Source organism: Carcharhinus amblyrhynchos, chromosome 1 (genome assembly GCF_965287045.1).
Source record: "Carcharhinus amblyrhynchos chromosome 1, sCarAmb.v2.hapA, whole genome shotgun sequence".
NCBI classification, from domain to species: Eukaryota; Metazoa; Chordata; class Chondrichthyes; order Carcharhiniformes; family Carcharhinidae; genus Carcharhinus; species Carcharhinus amblyrhynchos.
This window is the reverse complement of record NC_137324.1, coordinates 69166438-69188084: the sequence shown is the minus strand read 5'-3', so window position 1 is coordinate 69188084 and position 21647 is coordinate 69166438. Positions and strand designations below refer to the sequence as shown.

Sequence of the window (21647 nt, the reverse complement as noted above, 5' to 3'; positions counted from 1 at the left end):
GCTGGCCCAGCCAGCAATGCCCATGTACCATGAATAATAAAAAAAAAAATTTTGAGACATAGATTTTTTAAAATATTCTCCCATGAAATGAAGTGCAGAAGAGTCACTATTATTATACTGCAGAAACTCAAATGAAGTTCGGTGCCCTCTGCTGCTAGGTAAGTCCCACTGCTTGCTTCATCAGGAATAAATGTTTAGTCTGAAGATGTTTTTTAAATCATGGCCACTGATATTTGTCTGCAAATGCACAGAAAATCAATGACATCATTTGTAGGAATTACAACACCAGCTAAATCTTACTCCGTTCTAAAACCAGTTAGCCAGCTTCTGAGTGCTGCAGCTGGTAGGCAGTCCAGGCATGGCTTGCCCACTTTTTCCAGGGATCAAAGAGGGGAGACTTCTGATTCATCCGGTGATGGCTACAAATACGGATTATAACCTCCTAATCCCATGTTTGCCATTCCGGGGCTTCTTCCCAGTGACTGCCCCGGGTTAAGGGGAAAAGGCTCCAGAGGCTGTGACCTGACTGCTCAACCGCTGCGGGGCTCAAAAACTGGTAAACAGCTTCAGGAACCAAATAAGGTGCAACTGGAAGGAGGCCTGGTATTCCAAAGGCTCCATTCCTCCTCTCTGCCCCACCAAATAGGAAAAGGTGAGGCTTTCTTAATTACTAGCCTCAACAGTTTTTTGATAAGCATTTCTGCTCTTGGCTAACTCCACACACCCACCCAAGGCCAGAATCAAACCAAAGTTCCTGGGGTTATAAGGCAGCAATGCTAACCACTGTGCCATCATGTACACAACTTCCACAGGATGTCACTAGTTAGGTCAGCATTTGTTGCTGATCCCTAACTGCATGTGAAAAGTAAGTGCTGAGCTGCTTTCTAGAACTTTTGTAGGTCATGTGATGCAGATACATCCAGAGTGCTCTAAGGAAATCCCAGGACTTTGATCTCATGGCAGTGAAGGAATGGTGATATAGTTCCAAGTTAGGATGATGTGCGACTTGCAGGTGGTGCTGCCTTCTACCGTCCTTGACCTTCAAAGTTGTAGAGGTTGTGGGTTTGCAAGGTGTTGTTGAAGGATCCTTGGTGAGTTGCTGCAGTGTACTTTGTTGATGGTACAAATTCTGACTCCAAACCCATAATAAATTTTCTTTGTGTCTCATACGACTCTAAGTGAGAGTGTGAGAGAGAGTGAGTGACCCCAATTCCAATTCTCATTGACTTCAGTTTTGCTATGCCCCAGAAAAGCTGCCTTCATGTCAACAGCAGTCACTCCCACCTCTCTTATGGACGTCAGCTATTTTGTCCATGCTTGAACCAGGCTGCAAGAGGTTTGCAGCCAGGTGATCCTGTTGAAACACAAACTGAGCATCACAGAGCAGGCTACTGCAAAGAAAGGGCCACTTGATAGCGTTGTTGATGACCCCTTCTATCATTTTACAGAGGATCGAGCGTAGACTGATGGGATGTCAACTGGCCGGGTCGGACTTGTCCTGCTTTTTCTTTACAGGACATACCTGGGTAATTTTCCACATTGCCAGGTAGATGCCAGTGTTGTAGCTGCACTGGGACAGCTTGAATAGGGAACAGCTTGGATAGAGGAGCAACAAGTTCTGGAGTACAAGTCTTCGGCACTACCACCAGAATATTGTCAAGGGTCACAGCCTTTACAGTATCCAGTGCCTTCAACCATTTTTGATGTTATGTGTAGTGAATCAAATTGGCTGAAGACTGGCATCTGTGATGTTGAGGACTTCTAGAGGAGGTCAAAATGGCAATTCTGGCTGAAGATTGCTGCAAATGCTTCAGCCTTGTCTTTTGCACTCTCAATGGAGTATCACAAGAAGGCTCCACCATCTGTGCTCATTAAAACATTAAAGATGGTATCACACTTAAAGAAAAAACATACAACTGCACAAGGATGGGTGGAAGATCACAAGATTGAACTGGATAGTTCAAGAGTTCAATAACTAAATCCATTAGTCAGCAGAATATACAACATAGCTTTGAGTTCTGGGACAGTTACTGAAACATCGTGTGTCCAAATCATAAGGCGTCTATTGCCCAAGACTTAGAAAGTGTCATTTCTTGGGCCCAGAAAGGACACAATGGCTGTATGCCTATGGGAATGGTATTGGATAGAGGCATCCTTAATTACATAGCAACAAGGATATGAGTCTTGCCAGAGGGAAGAAATTCAGTTTTTGGGTGGACAAATGAAATATCAGTGTGACAAGTAGCACAGAACAATTGGCTGAGGTAATTGGTCATGTTTTGGACATGTTAAATATGAAATGAAATTGAATCTAAGCTCATTAGAGGGTGTATCCTAGATAGCAAAAGATATCATTGTATTAAACTTTGGCTCGGTGCCTCAGATCTTTGGAGAAGTCAGGCAGCACTGACACAGAGCTCCTCAACCATCTGAAGGCCTTCCACAGCCATAGGTTAATGTTTTGTCTGTCTTGTATGATTTTTCATGTTTCTAAATAAATTTTAGTTACATTTTAAGAAGAGACTTTGCCTTTGTGAGTTTAATTAAGTTTAAGAAAATCAGGCCACCAAAGAATCCCCCACTACAGCATGTCTTAGTGCATGAATTGCAAAAGATTATTATGCAGGTACAGTGGCTAATTGGGAATGTTTACAAAATGTCACTTATTGTGAGCAGAATTAAATACAAAAATTGATGAATTATGCTTCAGTTATACAGGTGAGACCATATCTGGAGTAGTGTACAATATTGGTTTCCTTAAGAGAGGACACAGAGGAGGCTTACTAGACTAATATTCAGAATGAGAAAAGACTGAACTGGCTAGGCTTTTAGTCGCTGGAGTTTAGAAGATTAAGAGGCAACTTGATCAAAACATAAGATCCTGAGTGGTCTTGACAAGGTGGATGTGGAAAGTGTTTTTCCTCTTGTGGGAGAATCCAGAACAAGGGACCAGTGTTTAAAAATAAAAGGATCACCCCCGCCCCGCTCCATGTGAAATGGAGGTGAGGAGAATTTTTTTCTTTTAGAGGGACACAAGTCTTTGGAATTGTTCTTCAAAAGGTGGTGGAAGCAGAGTCTTTAAGTATTTTTAAGGCAGCAGTAAATAAGATTCTTGCTAAGCAAGAGTGTGAATGGTTGTTTGGGCAGACGGGAACAGGGAGTTGAGGTTACAATCAGATCAACCATAATCCTTTTGAATGATAGAGTAGACGCGAGAGCCGAGAAGCCCAATCCTACTCCTAACTTGTAGGGGTGGCAGTGGTGGCACAGAGGTTAGCACTACTGCCTCACAGTGCCAGAAACCCAGGTTCAATTCCCAATTTGGGTCACTGTCTGTGCACATTCTCCCCATGTCTGCATGAGTTTCCTCTGAGTACTCCAGTTCCCTCCCACACTCCAAAAGACATGCTAGTTAGGTGCACTGGCCACGCTAAATTCTCCCTCAGTGTACTCAGTGAACAGGTGCCGAATGTGGCGACTAGTTGATTTTCACAATAACTTCAATGCAGTGTTAATGTAAGCCTACTTGTAGCAATAATAAATAAATAATAAAATTCTTAAAAATTGTACGTTTGCATTTTCAGGGTCAATCCTGAGGACTTCCTTGCTAATTAAAGGGTACAACAATTTAACAGAGTAGATGGAACACAAACATGGACACATCATCCTCACATTATCTCCGTGTACTACTATTGTTCTGGAACATTTGAAATCTAGTCATCAAGAGCTCTCAGTTGAGCTCACTTTTCTGGTGGACTGTCCACTTACTTTAATGTCAGAGTGCTGGATAGTCTGCTCTGGACTCATGCAAACGCAAAATCTAACCACGGAAACTGCGAAGAAAGCTTCACATGGAAGCAGCATCTAGTTGCCAGGACAATGAACAATGGGTAAGAATAGGATCCACGCTGTTGTGAAACTGCAAATGATGCCAGTGCAAATCATGTGGATGATGAAAAAAAATGTACATCACAAAATAGAACAGATTTATTTTGTCTGATAATCTTTGATCACTAACAGTCCCAACTTAATGAAATTACATTCTATGTTTCCAATTTATGAAAAGGGTTCATATCAAGAATATAAATCAACTATTCTAAAATCACGATTCATCAAAATAAATTTAGAAAAGAGGTAAATTAAGCTGAACGAAACCAAAAAGGTGAAGTACTTCTGTGTCAACTCGATCAATGTTTGGTTGTTAGATATACTAAGCTCTTCAAGACTGTCCCGTTGATCTGATATATTGTCCATTTCAAGCCAACCTTGACAGACGTTAATATTCACTCTGTTTGATATGACATGATGTAAAGCATCTAAAAGGTATGCTGTTCGAATTTGCTATTCTTGGTATCTGCAAAATTGATGTTGCAATTTTGTTTGGCTTTTTCAACAAAACACAAAGAAGTTCTTTTTCAATACAATAACTGGAAGGTTTAAGTATTAAACTCAACTCCATCTGATTTTGTACCACAGGATTAAAAAACAGCTGTAATTGGTTTTTAAAATAGTCATATCAAGTGATTGAGTCCAACATTTTGACGCTGCAAAAATCAAGAACAAATTCCGACTCATAACATAATTACTGCTTTTTCTTTTAATATTTAATATCTGTTCCCAAATAAATTATTGGCTCCAAGTACTGCATCTCAATACACTTAAAAATATTAAAAAATCCACCAGTATCAAAAATCTTTTGTGTAAGGCTATGCCCTAGACTGCATCTTAACTCCCACCCCATGAACATTTCAAAATTCCAAGGCACGTTTTGTTCTTGAGATTGCATTATTCATCTTATTTATTAATGATTTTGATGATGGAGTAGAAGGGTGCACATCCAAATTTGAAAAAGATACTAAAACATGGAGCTGAGAGCAGGAAGTGGTAGGGGGACAATGACAAATCCTGTGAGTGGGCAAAACTATGGCAAATACAGTATGGGCAAATGCAAGGTCATCCTCTTCGGAATTTAGGACTTTATAAATGGGGGACTTTATAAATGGTAAGAAACAGAACTGAGAGAGATTTGGGAATATGGATTAGTAGGCAGATATAAAAAAATACAAATCAAGAAGGCTAATGGGATGTTGGCCTTTACCTCAAAGGGGCTGAAATACAAAATGGCCAAGCAATCCTTCAGTTGTAGAGTTGTGGTCAAACCGTATTGGAGAATTGCACTCAATTTTGAGCACCACAAATCAGGAAGGAAATGCTGGCCTTGGAGACAATGCAGTGCAGATTCATCAAAATGATAAGTGATTTAGAAGGTTAAACTATGAGGACAGGTCGCATAAACTTGACTTGCATTCCCTGGAGTGTAGGAAATTAAGGTGTCATCTAATTGAGATGTTTAAAAAGTTAAAAGGATTTGAAAGAGTAGATATGGAAAACCTATTTCCTCTGATTACGAAATCAAGATCAGAAGGTGTCTTATAATTAAGAGCTAATCCATTCAGGCATGTGATCAGAAAGCACTTTTTCGCAATGGGTAGAAAAAAATTAGAATTCTCTCCTTGAAAAGGGCTTAGGAAAGTAGAGCTTTCAAAACTAACCCACAGATTTTTATTGGGCAAGGATGTCAAGGCAATGGGACAAAGGCAAATGAATGGAGTTAAGCTGTAGATCAGTCATGATTGCACTATCCCTGAAAACCACTGACCAGCTTAGATTTGAATAATTGTCAGCTGGGTTCAACAAGGTAATTACTAGCCATACACATATTTGAGCAAATCACATACCAAGAACTTGTTTCAATTTGCCTTGGAAACTCCAGGCAAATTCTCTCAATTGTATTGAGTTATGCTTGGAACATGATTCTTGATGGCAGCTTTTTTTTTAACCTCATGAAGTTAAAACAGACATACCAAATTAAGACTATGGGAAAATGTTTCATTCTGGCATACTCCCCAGGCATGTTGCTGAATTCAATAAATTGTTTCCACAAAGTCATTTTTAATACTACCAACATAATTTCATGCACAAGCAGTGTACATTTGGAATTTAAGCATGTTCCCCAAATTACACTCCTCACAAATTTGTCTATTAAATATAATGGACAGATAATCTTGAAAATGCAAAAACAGCATGTGCCAAATTCCCAATAATTGCTCATACGTAGCAGGGCTATAAATTAGCCCTAAGCCTCTAGGGTATGTGGTTGCATTGTAGTCACAGACTACACTCTGTATACAAAGTTTCAGAGCACAGAAACAAAAACATTACTGATATTTCTTTTGTTCCATGGGATCATACTGTTTACACACAGAAAATCTTTTTTTTTAACAGACATGTATTATGCAATGAACAGGAGGGGTTGAAAACAAAATTCAAACCTGTTCTGTTTCATACTGTCTCTGCATTCTAAATGTGTGTTTTTATACACGATTTCAAGCATTTAATGCTTCCTTTAATCGTTTCATATAGCATGCCACGTTAGTTTGGTTGCTATCATTATATTTACAATTATTACAAGTTCCATGATATATAATCAAATAGTGAGCGTAAGAAGGCTCACAGCATGTTGTTCCTTAATAGAAAGTAGTATTTCTGCAGCTTTTCAGAGCATGGTACAAAAATGGTATACAGCACTGCAGGGATCAAAATGCAATTAAAGCCTGGCTTTCTTAACTTACCATGTACTTACAGAATGTACATTTTGTAGGATGGTTTTATGGTTTTACATATTTTAACAATACACAAACAGCTTAACAAACTTCCATTAGCGGGCAATATGTAATAATTCATAAGTGTCACTTCAAAAATGAGACCTTTTTATTATATGTATTTGTGCAAGGCCAGGTAAAGCAGCTTAAAATTAATCAGGATTAATTGACTTTTAAACTATTTTTTAAAAACTCTTATCCTCATTTCCCTCTCCTTTTCCTCCTGTAGGTATATTTCACATGTATTATTTGAACTGAACATTCTTGATGTATAAGCCTGGAAGAGTTGGCAGACTTTGCAGTTCCAGCACAAAATCTTGTACTTATCCACATGCCTTTCAGGAAAGTTTACTATGCAGCAATCTGGAGCTGAAACTCTGGCCAACTTCTCTGCCTAACTCAGTGACTCTGGACTAACTCAGTGAAATAATTGCTAGATCCTTTAAGACAGGAAAGTTGTGAAATGAGAAGAGTCTACATGGGGAATTAAGCTTTTTATATTTTTTCACTGTTACTTTGGGCAACAGTTCCACTCAGTTGTGCTATTTTCTGGCACATTTCACCTCAAATCTGCATAACGCATGCAAAACAACTGCAGAGTATAAAGCACAAATTATGTTTGGCACAAATAGATTCTCCACAATCTTTTGTGTTAGTTTTAAAACATTAGACACCCTCCCTGCCCAAGCTCCAAGATGAATTAATTAACATTGGGAATTTCCATTTGTAGACATTTATGGAAGTACTAAAAATGATGTTCATTCGTTTGAGCAAAACATGCTCATTTATAAAGCCTTTGCATTAATTTAAATTTAGAGTAATTAACTACTGTACTTTAATATAACTAGAAAATGGTTCTATTATTAAAATCATTTTCAGTTATTTAAAATCAGATTATTTACGATTGTTTTCAGTGTCACTTTTGAGAGTCCCATCATCAGCTTTATTAAGCGAACCGCATCAAGTTAGCACACACTTGAAGGTAAAGAATTATTTTTACAATAATTTATGTTAAATTGTTTTAAAGCACTGCTCACACATAGCAGATTTTGTTTTCAGTATTATGCAAATCAGTTTCAACATGAACTCAAGAAAACTTCTCAATAAAGACTGAAATTCTGGATGCAACAAAACAGCCATTGCACCTTAAGTGGAAACCCTATTTTTTCCAGCAGTCTTTTCAATTTGATTTAGTTTGAAAAAACCTAATTTGAAAATCATCTTTTAAGAACTCTAAACAATACACCAATGTCCTTTCACACAAAGCCAATAACTGGAATAGTCACTGCGCTAGCTTTTAAAGGAGGCAACTAAATACACTGAACTGTTAAATTGGAGCCTAAGTTTAAAGGAGCACTCATTTTAAATATAACTGGTTTATCAATAAGGTTTTAAATTTTACCACATATGAATCATTTGTGATTCACTGCCACCAGTTACGCTGTACACATAGGATCCCATCTTAAGCATCTGCTGAAAGTTTAAGTACACAAGAAAACTTGGAATGAAAAAGGCCATCAAGTATGCTCCTACAGGTCCAATCGAATCCTGATCTGTTGTCATCCATGTTGCATTCCTTTATGATATCATGTCAGAATTAAAAATTTTAATAATTATTAAGGAAAATCTGAAGTCAAAGCAACAAAGGCAGGTGTTTATTAACACCAACAAGGATGGTGAGGAAGTGTCAAACATAGAGTCCAGCAGCCTAGTTAGTGGTACTTGGTTTCTGATGTGACGGCAATAAAAGTCAAACGGTGTATTTCTTATCAGCATGCGGGCCAAATTTGATATATTACATTTTCCATCTCATTTTAGATTACATCAAGATAAAGGGCCTGATTCCCCCATCGTGATGTGCTGGTTTTTTGGGTGTGTTGGGTTGGGAGATGCGTGAGTCGGCCATTTCGTGGGATTCACACATGCGCTCCCAACGCATGCCCGTCTCCCACTGTCAGAGAGCAGGCGCAGTCAAGACCAAGCTGGAAACCAGCAGAAAGACAAGGTAAGTGATTTTAACTTGTTTTTAATGGAATTTAAATGTCATCATCAGGCCCGATAGCATCTCTCACCCAACCAGGATTTAGAGTAGCTCCCCACGTTCAGAGAACTAGCCGAAGACCCCATTGGAGTGAAAGGGGGCCAACTACCCCCCCCCCCAACTACTCCTGAGAGGTCGGGTGACAGGGGTAGTGCCCCCTAGCCACGGGCACCCTGAGCCCACAGGGCAAAGTAGTGCCCTCCCAGGGGTTCAGTCTGTCTGTGAGGGTATTGTCTACCAGGGTGGGAGCTGGAGATTGGGGAGCTCCAGGACCCAGGGGTGGGGAGGGGGAGGGGGAGAGGTCAGGGTTGGCCCCGGGGGGGGGGGGGGGGGGGGGGGGGGCGGAGGAGGAGGATCCCCAGTTGGCCAGTAAACAGATCAGGGTCGAGCTTTTAACAATATTCACGATTGTGACCTCTCCATTGCACACAGTGAGAGAGATTTGAGTATGAACGCCTATTGAAAAAAAAATTACACAATTTTTCCTGCCAATTCAGCACTTCGAATTTTTTGGGGTGAATTAGGCCCAAAAACTTTATACTGGAAGTAACCTCAGAGTGCTGTTAACAAAAAGTGTACTTTGATAAATTTCCCATAGGCAGTTGAGACGCTCGCCCACTCCTCATATTTCCTGTAATCAGTTAAGATTCGAGAAGTTTAATCTATCACTACTAATTAAATCAGATTAAACAAACACTTCTTACAACTGGATAAAGAAACAGACAGAAAAAACACAATTTTATCCAATCAGAACACTAATTTTAGTCTCAGTCTTGATTCAAAAACTGAAGTTTGCTTTGGCAGATGGTACAAAAAGTTTCAAAGATATAGGCCAATAGAAAAAATGAGAGAAAAAGACAAAGACAATGTGATTGAGCCTAGAGTTTTTAAATAACCATTTCAATTGTGGTATTAACTGCTAACTACGTTATTTCATAATTACAATCATAACTCATCCTAACATGTCATCATAAAGAGTCTAGAGCAAAATCTTTTTGACATGTATTTGTACCATGATTTGATCCAATTGTCCCCAATTACAGAAAATCCAAACATATTTCCCTGACCTCCAATAGTATCAGCCACCCAACCCTACCATCAACATCCATGGATTAGTCATATTAATATCCTGGCCACAAGAATAGATGAGAGGTATTTTCTGTTATGTGTTTCAGTGACATTTCCATACAGGATTTCAATCAAGAGAGTTCGCCTGATTGGTACAGGAGCATCAACATAAAAAGTTCAACACCATCCAGGACAAATTAGCTCCTATCCCTGAACTCAACAACCACCATCAGCTAACTATATCTCCAGTAAAAGGTAAAGTCGCCATTGTCCCAGGTGACCATCGGTTGCTCTCCCCTGTGAAGGAGAGAACTGACTGGTGGTGAGTTCACCTTAGGATTATCACATCTCTGGCAAAGAGCGAGGCTGAGAAGGCAGGCCTTCAGGAATAACCCCAGCTGGTACAGGAATTGAAGCCACATAGTTGTGAAGCAGAGTGATGCCAACAAACTGTCCCGCCAACTGAGCTGACTGAGTTAGGTAGTGCCTGTCTTTAATTCACTGCATGATGAAATATGTTTACCTTCACCACAGACTTCTATTGTAATTGGTTCAAGCTTCAGTTTTTCTGTTTTCTTTGGACCTATGTCTTCCTTTAGGAGAACCAACATCCATTAGGTCTACATGAGGCGAGCTACTCAAAACTCCTGGAATTTTCCAGCAACAGCCATAGACACACTCGCAGTCAGATTCCACATTCTTTCCTGCACTGCCAGGATACCACCAGAGTTTCAGCTGCATCCAATGGAACCTCAGCTGTAAATATCTCTCAACCTCCATTATATGTTCTTAATATTAAGCACTAAAAATTACAGAGCATTTTATAATGTTACACTTGATAAAAAATAAACTGTATTCATTTCAAAAATTGCAAGGAATGCTATATTTGCACATAAAATGTTGTCCAATTACCGCTTTTTAAATGTGAATTTAAATTATAACCATCAAAATATTGTTTTTGCCTTACAGGAATATTTTCTTTCCCATTCAATTTAAGTGGAAATTATATTGCAGGTCATGTTCTTCAAATATTTGTTTTATTTTTACTGAGTAATAAATGATTTTTCCTCACATCATGCCTGGTATTAGCATTACCTAGATGACTATAGGGCAGTTCAGGCTTTCAAGCACTCACCTGTTTCTGCTCCTTCAATTTGCTCTGATGCCATCGCTCTCGTCTCCGCTGTTTTCTTTTCAAACTTTTAAATTTGTTTCTCTGCCTTTTACTCAGCGTTCGTTCACTTAGAGTGGAGAATAAGGGAACGCATGGGGCTGAATCATTACAAGGACTGCACATGCCTGCATCACGTCCTTCCTCCCACTCCTCTGTGTCACTTGCTTCAGTACTTGAGTCAGGTGACCAACCTCTAACAGTGGCAGAAACATTGGCAATTTTGTTCCTGCAATGTATTTGCACAGATGGCCCAGGATCTAAATCCTCTTGCACTCCTTCTACAAGACCATTATTGAATGATTGAGAACGTGACACAAAATCAGACTCTCGCACGTAGGGATGCGGAAAGGCAGAACTGCTGGATTCCTCAGATACAGGTAGCTGCAGGTCAGCATCTTCTACCAACGGAAATGGTTTTGGACCAGCGATCTCACCAATATGATGCATTATAATTCCACAAGATGAAGATCGCAGGCACAATCCATGTATGCCAGAAAAACTAACAGATGCATCCTTTGAGTTTGTGCTGCTAAAATCCAGGCTGTGAGACTTTTTATGAAAACCTATCAGTGCACATCTGGCTCTCAGGGGCTGTGAAGCAGAAGAGCATGGCTGCTGGCAAGCTGCTTTGAAGTTGAATTCATTGCTGTCAACTTCTACCAATCCTCGACTGCGTGATCTTGCCTCCAGGCAAAGTGCTTCAGTTATTCTTTCACAATCCAGCTTCCTTGAATGGTGTAAAAATTCTTTATGACTGTGGTGGGACATGATGTTTTCTGTCCCATGCTCCATGTTCTCCACAGTTTCTAACTTACACAAGTACTGCACTTTCTGCGGAGACTTCACCTTTGCAGAGTCAATGATTCTGATTAAACGTGGCGTTTCATAGTCAGTGCGACTCTTACAAATATGTACAGTCACTGCTTGCCCACAAGGGCATTTAGCATTGCTGACAAAGTTAAAATCCCCCAGACGGGCCCCACAGTGCAGGCAGTTCAGCTTCCCAATTGTCCACCATGACTATGAAAAAGAAATAGACAACAATCTGGTCATTGTAACAAAAAAAAGCGGGAAATAGGCCACATAAACTCTTTCATGTAATTCACAAGGTCAGCTTTTCCTTTCTGTTGCGTAAAGTGGAATCTAGTACAGCACAGAAAAGCCCACACAACAGGAAGGCCTAGGCACCTGATGTAGCAGATTGTGTTGTTTTACAATACATAATGTAGCGGCAGACTTTAGAAATATATTTTGTCAGTGATATTAGTATTATTTGGCAATGCCTGAAATTTCCACACCATTTCATGTCAAATGAAAGAATATACAATGCTGCCTTTAACAATAAAGAAGCAAGTGGCTTTATAAATACAAAGAAAAATCCACATTTATGCTAGAAGCCAGAATACATGCAGTATAAGCCTTCAACACTACAAAATACTAAAAACTATATTGTTCTACAGCCCAAAAATACTTGTCAATTAAAATACTGTATACATGTTAAAGAAATGGAGGTGCTGGAAGTCTTAAAGCGCATTAATGTAGGTAAATCCCTGGGACCTGATGAAGCATGTGGGAGACCAGGGAGGGAATTGTGGATCCCCTAGCAGGGATATTTGAATCATCGATAGCCACAGGAGAGGTGCCAGAAGATTGGAGGTTGGCAAATGTTGTGCCTTTGTTTAAGAAAGGCTGCAGGGAAAAGCTTGGGGACTACAGGGCCAGTGAGCCTAAAGTCCGCAGTGGGTAAATTGTTAGAACGTATTCTGGGATACAGGATCAACAAGCATTTAGAAAGGCAAGGACAAATTAGGGACAGTCAGCATGGCTTTGTGAGTGGGAAATCATGTCTCAAAAATTTAATCAAATTTTTTTTTGGAAGGGGTAACCAAGAAGGCAGATGAGGGCAGTGCAGTTGATGTTATCTACATGGACTTTAGCAAGACCTTTGACAAGTATCGTAGGTTGTTGCATAAGGTTAAATCTCACGGGCGAGGTAGCCAATTGATACAAAATTGGCGTAACGACAGAAGATGGTTGTAGAGGGTTGTTTTTCAAGCTGGAAGCCTGTGACCAGCAGTTTGCCTCAGGGATCGGTGCTGGGTCCACTGTTATTTGTCATTTATTTAAAGATTTGATTGAGAATTTAGGAAGCATGGTTAGTAAGTTTGAAGGTGACATCAAGATTGCTGGCATAGTGAACAGCAAAGAAGGTTATCGAGGATTTCAGTGGAATCTTGATCAATTGGGCCAGTGGGCTGATGAATGGCAGATTGAGTTTAATTTAGAAAAATGCAAAGTGATGCATTTTGGTAGATCAAACCAGGGCAGGATGTACTCAGTTAATGGTATGGCATTGGGAAGAGTTACAGAACAAACAGATATAGAGTTACAGAGTCATAGTTCCTTGAAAGTGGAGTCACAGGTGGATAGGGTGGTGCTTGGTTTCATCGGTCAGAACATTGAAAACAGGAGTTGGGATGTCTTGAAGTTGTACAAGACATTGGTAAGCCACACTTGGAATGCTGTGTAAGTACCGGGGCTTTATGGGCTGAGTTATAAGTAGAGGCTGGATAAACTGGGACTTTTGTCCTTAAGTGTAGGAGGCTTAGGGGTAATCTTATGGGGTTCTTATGGTAATCTTATGGAGTGCCCCAGGGGTCGGTGCTGGGGCCTCAGCTATTTACCATTTATATAGATGATCTGGAGGAGGGAACCGAGTGTAGGGTGTCGAAATTTGCTGATGACACCAAGATTGGTGGAACGGCAAATTGTGCTGAGGGTGTAGAGAGTCTACAGAAGGATCTAGATAGGCTGGGCGAATGGGCCAGGAAATGGCAAATGGAATTTAATGTTGGCAAGTGCGAGGTGGTCCACTTTGGTAGGAATAATGGTAGGAAGGATTATTACTTAGGTGGCGAAAAACTGCAGCAAGCGACGGTGCAGAGGGACCTCGGGGTCCTTGTGCATGAGTCGCAAAAACCCAGCCTGCAGGTGCAGCAGGTGGTCAGGAAGGCGAATGGGATGCTGGCCTTCATAGCGAGGGGGATTGAATATAAAAGTAGGGAGGTCTTGCTGCGGCTGTATAGGGCATTGGTGAGGCCGCAGCTGGAGTACTGTGCGCAGTTTTGGGCGCCGTACTTACGCAAGGATATTTTGGCCTTGGAGGGAGTGCAGAGGAGGTTTACTAGGCTGATACCAGAGTTGAGGGGGTTGAACTATGAGGAGAGGCTGAATAAACTAGGCTTGTACTCGTTAGAGTTTAGAAGAATGAGGGGAGATCTCATTGAGACGTATAAGATGATGAATGGGATGGATAGGATAGAGGTGGAGAGACTCTTCCCGCTCAGAAAGGATAGTAGGACTAGGGGGCACAGCCTCAAGATAAAGGGGGGGCGGTTTAGAACGGAGTTGAGGAGGAACTTCTTCACTCAAAGGGTGGTGAATCTCTGGAATTCTCTGCCCGTTGAAGTGGTGGAGGCTGCCTCGCTAAATATTTTTAAGACGCGGGTTGATGGGTTTTTGATAAGAGAGGGGATTAAGGGTTATGGGGAGAGGGCGGGAATGTGGAACTGAGCCACGACAGATAAGCCATGATCTTATTGAATGGCAGGGCAGGCTCGAAGGGCTAGATGGCCTACTCCTGCTCCTATTTCTTATGTTCTTATGGTCTATAAAATAATGAGATAATCAACATATTTTCTCAAAGGTAGGGGAGTCTAAAACTAGAGGACATAGGTTTAAGGTGAGAAGGGAGAGATACAAAAGGATCCAGAGGGGCAATTTTTTCATTCAGAGGGTAGTGAGTGTTCAGAACGAGCTGCCAGAGGTAGTAGTAGAGGCAGGTACAATTTTAAAAAGCATTTAGACAGTTACATGGGTAAGATGGATATAGAGGGAAATAGGCCAAATGCAGGCAATTGGGAAGAGCTTAGCAATAAAAACCAGGCGGTGTGGATAAGTTGGGCCGAAGGGCCTGTTTCCATGCTGTAAATCTCTGACTCTAAATCACTATTAATTGGTCAAAACAAACACTTATGTTCCATCCATCTTATACGTAAAGATAAATCCTTATTTGTTTAAAAATGGCACCAATTACATCCTGATCACAGTGGGTGCTAATTGTCACAATACATATTTTGGTACAGTAAATGTTCATTAAATTAGTCCCTGGGGGATAAAAAGGTTGTCTGCAAACTGCCTCTAGTGTCTCTAGAGTTTACAAGAATGAGAGGCAATTTTTCTTGGAATGCGCAAGATTCTGAAGGGGATTGATGGTGTATACGCTGGAGAGATTGCTTCAGGAAATGTAAAATAGTCTCAGGATACGCCAGCTGTCATTTAGGGCTGAGGTGAGGGGAATTACTTCACTCGAAGGGATGTGATTCTTTGGAGTTCTCTGCCCAGAGGGTCGTGGATACTTTGTCATTGAGTACATTTCAGGGAATCAAGGGATATGGGGAGCAGACCGGGAAGTGGAGTTGATGTTCACGATCAGTCATGATTATCCTGAATGATGGAACAGGCTCAAATGGGCCATATGGTTGACCCCTGCTCTGACTTCTTATGCAGTGTTCTTGTGATAAAGTATTCTAATTTGCATCTTTCCCCAACTGAAATAGAGGTTGCATTACATAGGTTTGTATTCTCAGCCATATTCTAGATCTTGTAAAGACTTACACAATGAAGACAATTTCATGGAATTAGATAATCTATTGAACATTCTAAGTCCTAACATTCTAATGGAAAGAGAATAGTATTGTCGATGTAACTAAATTCAAAAATCTACAGTCTGTAAATTATCTTTAAAAAGGCAAATTAAATCCCTCAATTGTCATTATAGGGGCGCTGTGCTTTGATTATGAGAATGATTACAAGATTAATGGAAAAATTATGTCTGAACACAGCATTCCAAACATCTACACGGTAGGTGGAGAGAAACCATTTGGGAAAGGATCGATAACAAGAGGACACAGATTTAAAATAATTGGCAAAAGAAGCAAAAGCAATATAAAAAGAAAATTTTTTAAGCAGCAATTGGTTAAAGGTTTGGAATGCACTACCTAAGCATATGGTGGAGGCACAAAATACTTTGCTGTTCTTTCACTGTCACTAGGTCAAAGTCCTGGAACTCCCTCCCTAACAGCACCGTGGGTGTACCTACACCTCAAGGACTGCAGCGGTTCAAGAAGTCAACTAGTGATGGGCAATAAATGCTGGCCTAGCCAGTGAGACCCACATCCCATAAACTAATTTATAAAAAGGCTGAATTAAAGCATTCAAAATGGAAGGATCTGAAGGCTTAACGGATAAGATGGAGGAATGGCATTAAGTGAATTGCTTGTTCAGAGAACCAGTGCAGACATAATGGGTCAAATGGCCTCTTTCCACACTGCCACAGTACTGTGATTCTATGAAATAAATAGTCATGTTTCTCTATCGAGAAACATGAAAGCTTCCATTTACAACGCAGGAGCCTCTTCAAGGTCAAATACATATCCACCTTAGATAATCACAGAAACAAAACATTTGATTGTATTTTGATTGTATTTTTGTCTCCTCTTTGGAACAGTCTGGGACTGACCTCCCCACGAGTGACATCTGCACAAAATTTGCATTAGTTCCAATCTGATTGATTATTTATGCCTGTGCGTTCCCAGCAAAATGGAAACCTCTGCTGCCGAAGGCAAAATTCATCACCAGATGAAAAGCAGTACTTAAATGGGTGGAAGGGCCCTAAAGTTTTTCTTTACATTTAGAAGTGTCCTTAAGCCACAGGACGTCAATGATAATATGAGGCGACCTTACAAGGGAGGTATCTACTATTGAACTGTGGTTCAATACACGGTGAACAATGGTGAACAATACTGCAGCTGCTACCCAAGAGCATGTAAAACTAGGATAGTCAGGTTTTTGGCCTCTTAAGAGAGCAGGATATGGTAATTGGTCAGGGAAGCGCAGTTGAAACTCTAGATCAGTTATGGTAGCATGGTTGAAATGAAATGTAATCAGTTGCTTTGATGAGCCCGCCACTCCATTATCATGTGTGGGGAATGGGAAATAATGGAGCATCGGGTAAATAACTCAGCTGGACAAAGGGATGGGCATAACGGCTTTAGATTTGTCCTGTCATTTGTGGTAGCTCCCCATATCTCACATTTTCTCTCCTTAGGGGACAGAGGGGCAGATTGATTGCTAATTTAATTCGTCCACACTTTTGAATTCAGTTTTCTTTGATGGGAGGGGGGCTTTCTCAAGGCTCTCAGAATTCCTACTTCCAGAATTTCTACAGAAACTTGATAACATCCCATAATACACAAACAGATTAGCTGGGGTTGGGGTAAGCATAAAAAAGTCCACTACCCCCAAACTGTGAAGATTTGTTGGTGAGTTCAAAGAGTCTGAAACTGCAGAGGTCTGGATTCTATCCCAAATTGAACCTCTTTCCTCATCACAGTCATGCAATAGTTCACCTCCCACCCAAAATTAACAATGTTTAACTTTATCAGTTATCAAATTAATGCAAAAAATCATATACCTTAACTTTACAACCCACATTGATTCAAATCTTACACCAAGGGTAGAATGGAATTGCGACTCTTTAATCATGAAGTCAGTGGGACCGGAATTTTCTGTTTGTTCATGCTGGAGGTATGGTCTGGGCCTGCCGACGGCGCACTCCCACTGCGGGATTCCCAGCGACAAGTGGTGCATTTAAAGGGAATGCCTGTTGACAATGGCAGGACGATGAGATCATGCTGTCGGCCAATGGTGGGCCACCTCCGCCACAGTAACACACGTAGCAGGTCGAGTGGAAAATCCCACCCAAGGTCTATTTTGTGTAACAATATATATATAGCTAATACATTTAGCAAAGCTATCCTTGTGATCTAGTTATTGAAATATGATTTGACAATGAAATTTCATTAACGTGTTGTAAACTAATCACTGCAATCAAAGACAAAGAGGACTCACTTTTTCCTCTGTGTGTTAACCACCTAGTCTCACCCGGAATGCAAAAGCGTTGGCAACGTGCGACGAAAGGCATTCCTTTTCAAGGAATTAAGTAAAATAAAGGGCAAAACAACTATCATAGTTTTAAATTCCTGCAGGTCTAGTGAAAGGTGGCAGATTAAAAAAAAACTTAAAATAACAGCATATGATTCAAATGTAAATTCCTTTATGTTTATGTACTAATCACAAAAATAAAATGTTAATTTGAGTAGAAATAAAAAAACTGCTCAAAGCAGAATTGTACAAATAATAATTTCAAGTCTTTAATGATTTCCTGAATATTACACAGCAAAATTTTAATTAAGCAAAATAATTCTAAACTGCTACTGAAATTAGTACTCAGTGGAAAGTTAATGAAAAAAGCCTATAGTGTTAAAAAAAACTGAATTAAAAGGCTAAGAATTGCTCTCCTATTATCAAAGTAAACACAGCAACAAAAGACAGATCTAAGAATAGCAAAATTGGTACTTACTATTTACTTTATAAAATATGCAATTTAATCAGTTTAGTCGTATCCTGCTGATGTTTCAATGTCTTTTTCCAGTCCATTTTCATTGTTATAAGTTACAAACTTTTTTTATATTTAGACATTGAAAAGGCACTAAACAAAGTTTTTACTACTGATGCATTTTACATATTTGTTGTCGTTCCAATTTTGCACCAGATTTGCTTCCCACTGCCTATATTTCCCCACTATTACCTGACCAGAGGAGTTTGGCAAATTAATTTGTTCATTGGTTATTCCTCAAGTGAACCAACATTGTTGGACAAAATCTTCACCCCTTTCCTTTTTGGTTTGATTTGATATAGCTTATCAAATATACTGATATGAAGTGAAAGGTACTGTTTTTTGCGCTATACAGACAAAGCTTACCATGCATAGAGAAGGAAAGGAGGGTGTGCAGAATGTTGTGTTACAGTCTTTGCTGGGGTGTAGAGAAAGATCAACTTAGCACGAGGCAGGTTAATTCAAAAGTCTGATGGCAGCAGGATCGAAGCTGTTCTTGAGTCATTTGGTACGTGTCCTCAGACTTTTGTATCTTTTTCCTGACAGGAGAAGGTGGAGGGGTGTATGTCTAGGGTGCATGAGCTCCTTGATTATGCTGGCTGCTTTTCCGGGGCAGTGCGAAGTGTAGGCAGTGTCAGTGGATGGGAGGCTGGTTTGTGTAATGGACCCTTTGTAGTTTATTGCTGTCTTGGATGGAGCAGCTGTGATACATCCAGAAAGAATGCTTTCTACAGTGCATCTGTAGAAGTTGGTGAGAGTCATGGTAGACATGCCAAATTTCCTTAATCTCCTGAGGAAGTGTTGATGGACTTTCTTAACTATAGTATCCACGTGGAGACACCAGGGCAGGTTATTAGTGATCTGGACACCTAAAAACTTGAAGCTCTCGACTATTTCCACTTCATTCCCACTGACGTAGACCCCAAAATCAGCATCGGAAAACACTGGCTGTATTTAGTTCTATCCCTGTGCACTGTACAATTGTGCTAATATACAGTGGTTCATCTTCACTCAAATGATTCCCCTGAAAGGTAGTGCAATAGTGCAACATGTCAATGCTAATTGCCCTTAAGAACTACTTCAACCAAGTAGATGGGTCATATGTAAGCTACACTGCCAAATATGGTATCAAGCCAGTTGATCAGATTGACTAAATTCAGTTCAACAAATTGGAGTGTTCAGATTTGAATTTACTATTTCTTAATGCTAGTCCAGTACTGTACATTGACTTACTTACTCTTTTGAAATAGAACTTTCCAAATTATTTTTGCCTTCTCCCTCCCAAGTTAGACCACACATTCATAATATTCTGTCTAGAGGGGAAGACGTATCATTGCAGTCTGCAGACCTTCACGGAAGGTTTAGGAGATTGACAGGCCGACATACTCTCAAGCATCTTAGGAAGAAATTCTTCCCCAGTACAGTATGTTTTCCTCACCAATGTAAAATAGGACATGCAAGGAGTACAACTACACAAGGGGCTGCATTATCCATTGTCAGTAGCAGTACTTTATTGTACTATCTGGCTGTGATTGAGACTATTGACCCAGGAAAGAACTCTCTGGTCATAAAGTAAAGCTGTGCTCTTGGTATTTAAAATTGAACACTCAAATTCCATGGGTTACCAATGATCTGTTGCTGTGCTTTAGTTTGGAAGGCTGCACCAACTATTGTCATATATGGTAGCCCAGTACATCTAGTATTGCATTTTTTCCATTTGACAACTAAATCTTTACATTTTCTGTACACACAAGTGCTGCTACTGTCATGAGACCTATTGCTTGAAAGGCTGAGCTGATGTAAATTAATGTTAACCAATAGTAAAGATTATGGATAAGGCTTGATATAGTTTAGCTGTAGGGTAGAAATGTGAAGTCATCATTAAAAAATTAAAATTATAAAAGACATATAGCTGGGTTCAGTAATTATAAAGTGAGGTCTCCTGTTGTTATCCCATCTGTGAACGTGTCATCTCATTCCCTCTCAAAAAATATTAGCAAAATCTCTGTGTAGAGCTTTAAATTCCTGATATTGATAATCATGTTTGTCTCTCTTTTGGGGGAACCGAATGGATTTGATTCATTTTTAAATCTGAATTTGGTTATGGAGCAAGGAGTTGGATTTGAGCATTGAATGTGTAACTTCAACAATGGAGTAAAAATTTAAAAAACACAGCTCCAGGTTTGTCAGCCAAGCTAGGTCTTGGTGCTTGTTTGAAAGTTCTGGTAAAGAGGCCTTCATGCACGCTCGAAGTATCTGTGCCACCGCATGCTGCCCCCGAAGTAGCTGTGGGGTGGGGGTCAGGAGACAGGCAAGATTTTTTTTGTCGAGGTTCATCCCGAGCAGCTCTGTGACGCAGGACTATGCTCACGAAGACAAACATCAACTCCTGCTTGATGGTCATCAACTCTGTCAAAGAGGCTCTTTGATCTGCCTGAAACTTGTTGAATTTTCATTGCAAAGAACTGTCCTCAACCAAGGGTGTTGCATACTGGCACATTCCAAGGTCCTGCACCACACGCTGAGCGACATATTCAAGCTTAGGGCAGCCGCCCCCCCAAGGCACAATGGGGTAAGGCCACTGTGTAAAACCTTTCAGCCAATGCAGATCAAGGGGTTAGTAAACAGGTAAAACCCCTCAGGCTGTGTGCTGCTTATAACTGTATGCAAATATATTCAAGCACCTCAGAGTGCAACACGACCAATATATATAGCTTGTAAAGAATTTTACACTCTGTATTGAAAATATTGAAATATATATAATATTCTCGTTACTGAATTGAAGCACCTCAAAGTGCATTGTGATGTCTGTGAAATATTTTGTAATCTGTCTTTAGATTTTAAGAATAAAGTATATTTTTGCAAAACAAAAAGCACCAGGTTAGTGTCCCTTGAAGTATTAACTAACACTGGAAGTTCTATAGGCTCTCTGAGCATTTTTTAAACCCCGGCCAGCCGCTGGAACTATACATTACATACTGTTAAATGAAACATTATGGAGAATGTTATACTTTCCTTTGAGGTGATGCAAGCATAGCGCAACTTTTTTTTAGGATGCTTTGCAGCCACACTATGTAGCTCATACATTTCAATAAAAATTGTCCGTCAAGACTATAAGACGACATGAACCCAGTATTTAATATTGCAACGTCGTAGTTTATAAAACACTGGTTTGAAACAATG

At 40.1% G+C, this 21647-nt stretch overlaps 1 protein-coding gene across 2 annotated transcripts in view; it reads right to left on the bottom strand.

Moving 5' to 3' along the window:
- The window catches only part of rnf180a (ring finger protein 180a), a 132256-nt gene that overhangs the window by 92912 nt on the left and 17697 nt on the right, over window positions 1–21647 (bottom strand). For both annotated transcript variants that reach the window (XM_080186488.1, XM_080186496.1), the window contains exon 4: window positions 10907–11965. In XM_080186488.1, the coding sequence (XP_080042614.1) occupies window positions 10907–11965 (1059 nt within the window). The remainder of the gene's footprint in view (window positions 1–10906; window positions 11966–21647) is intronic.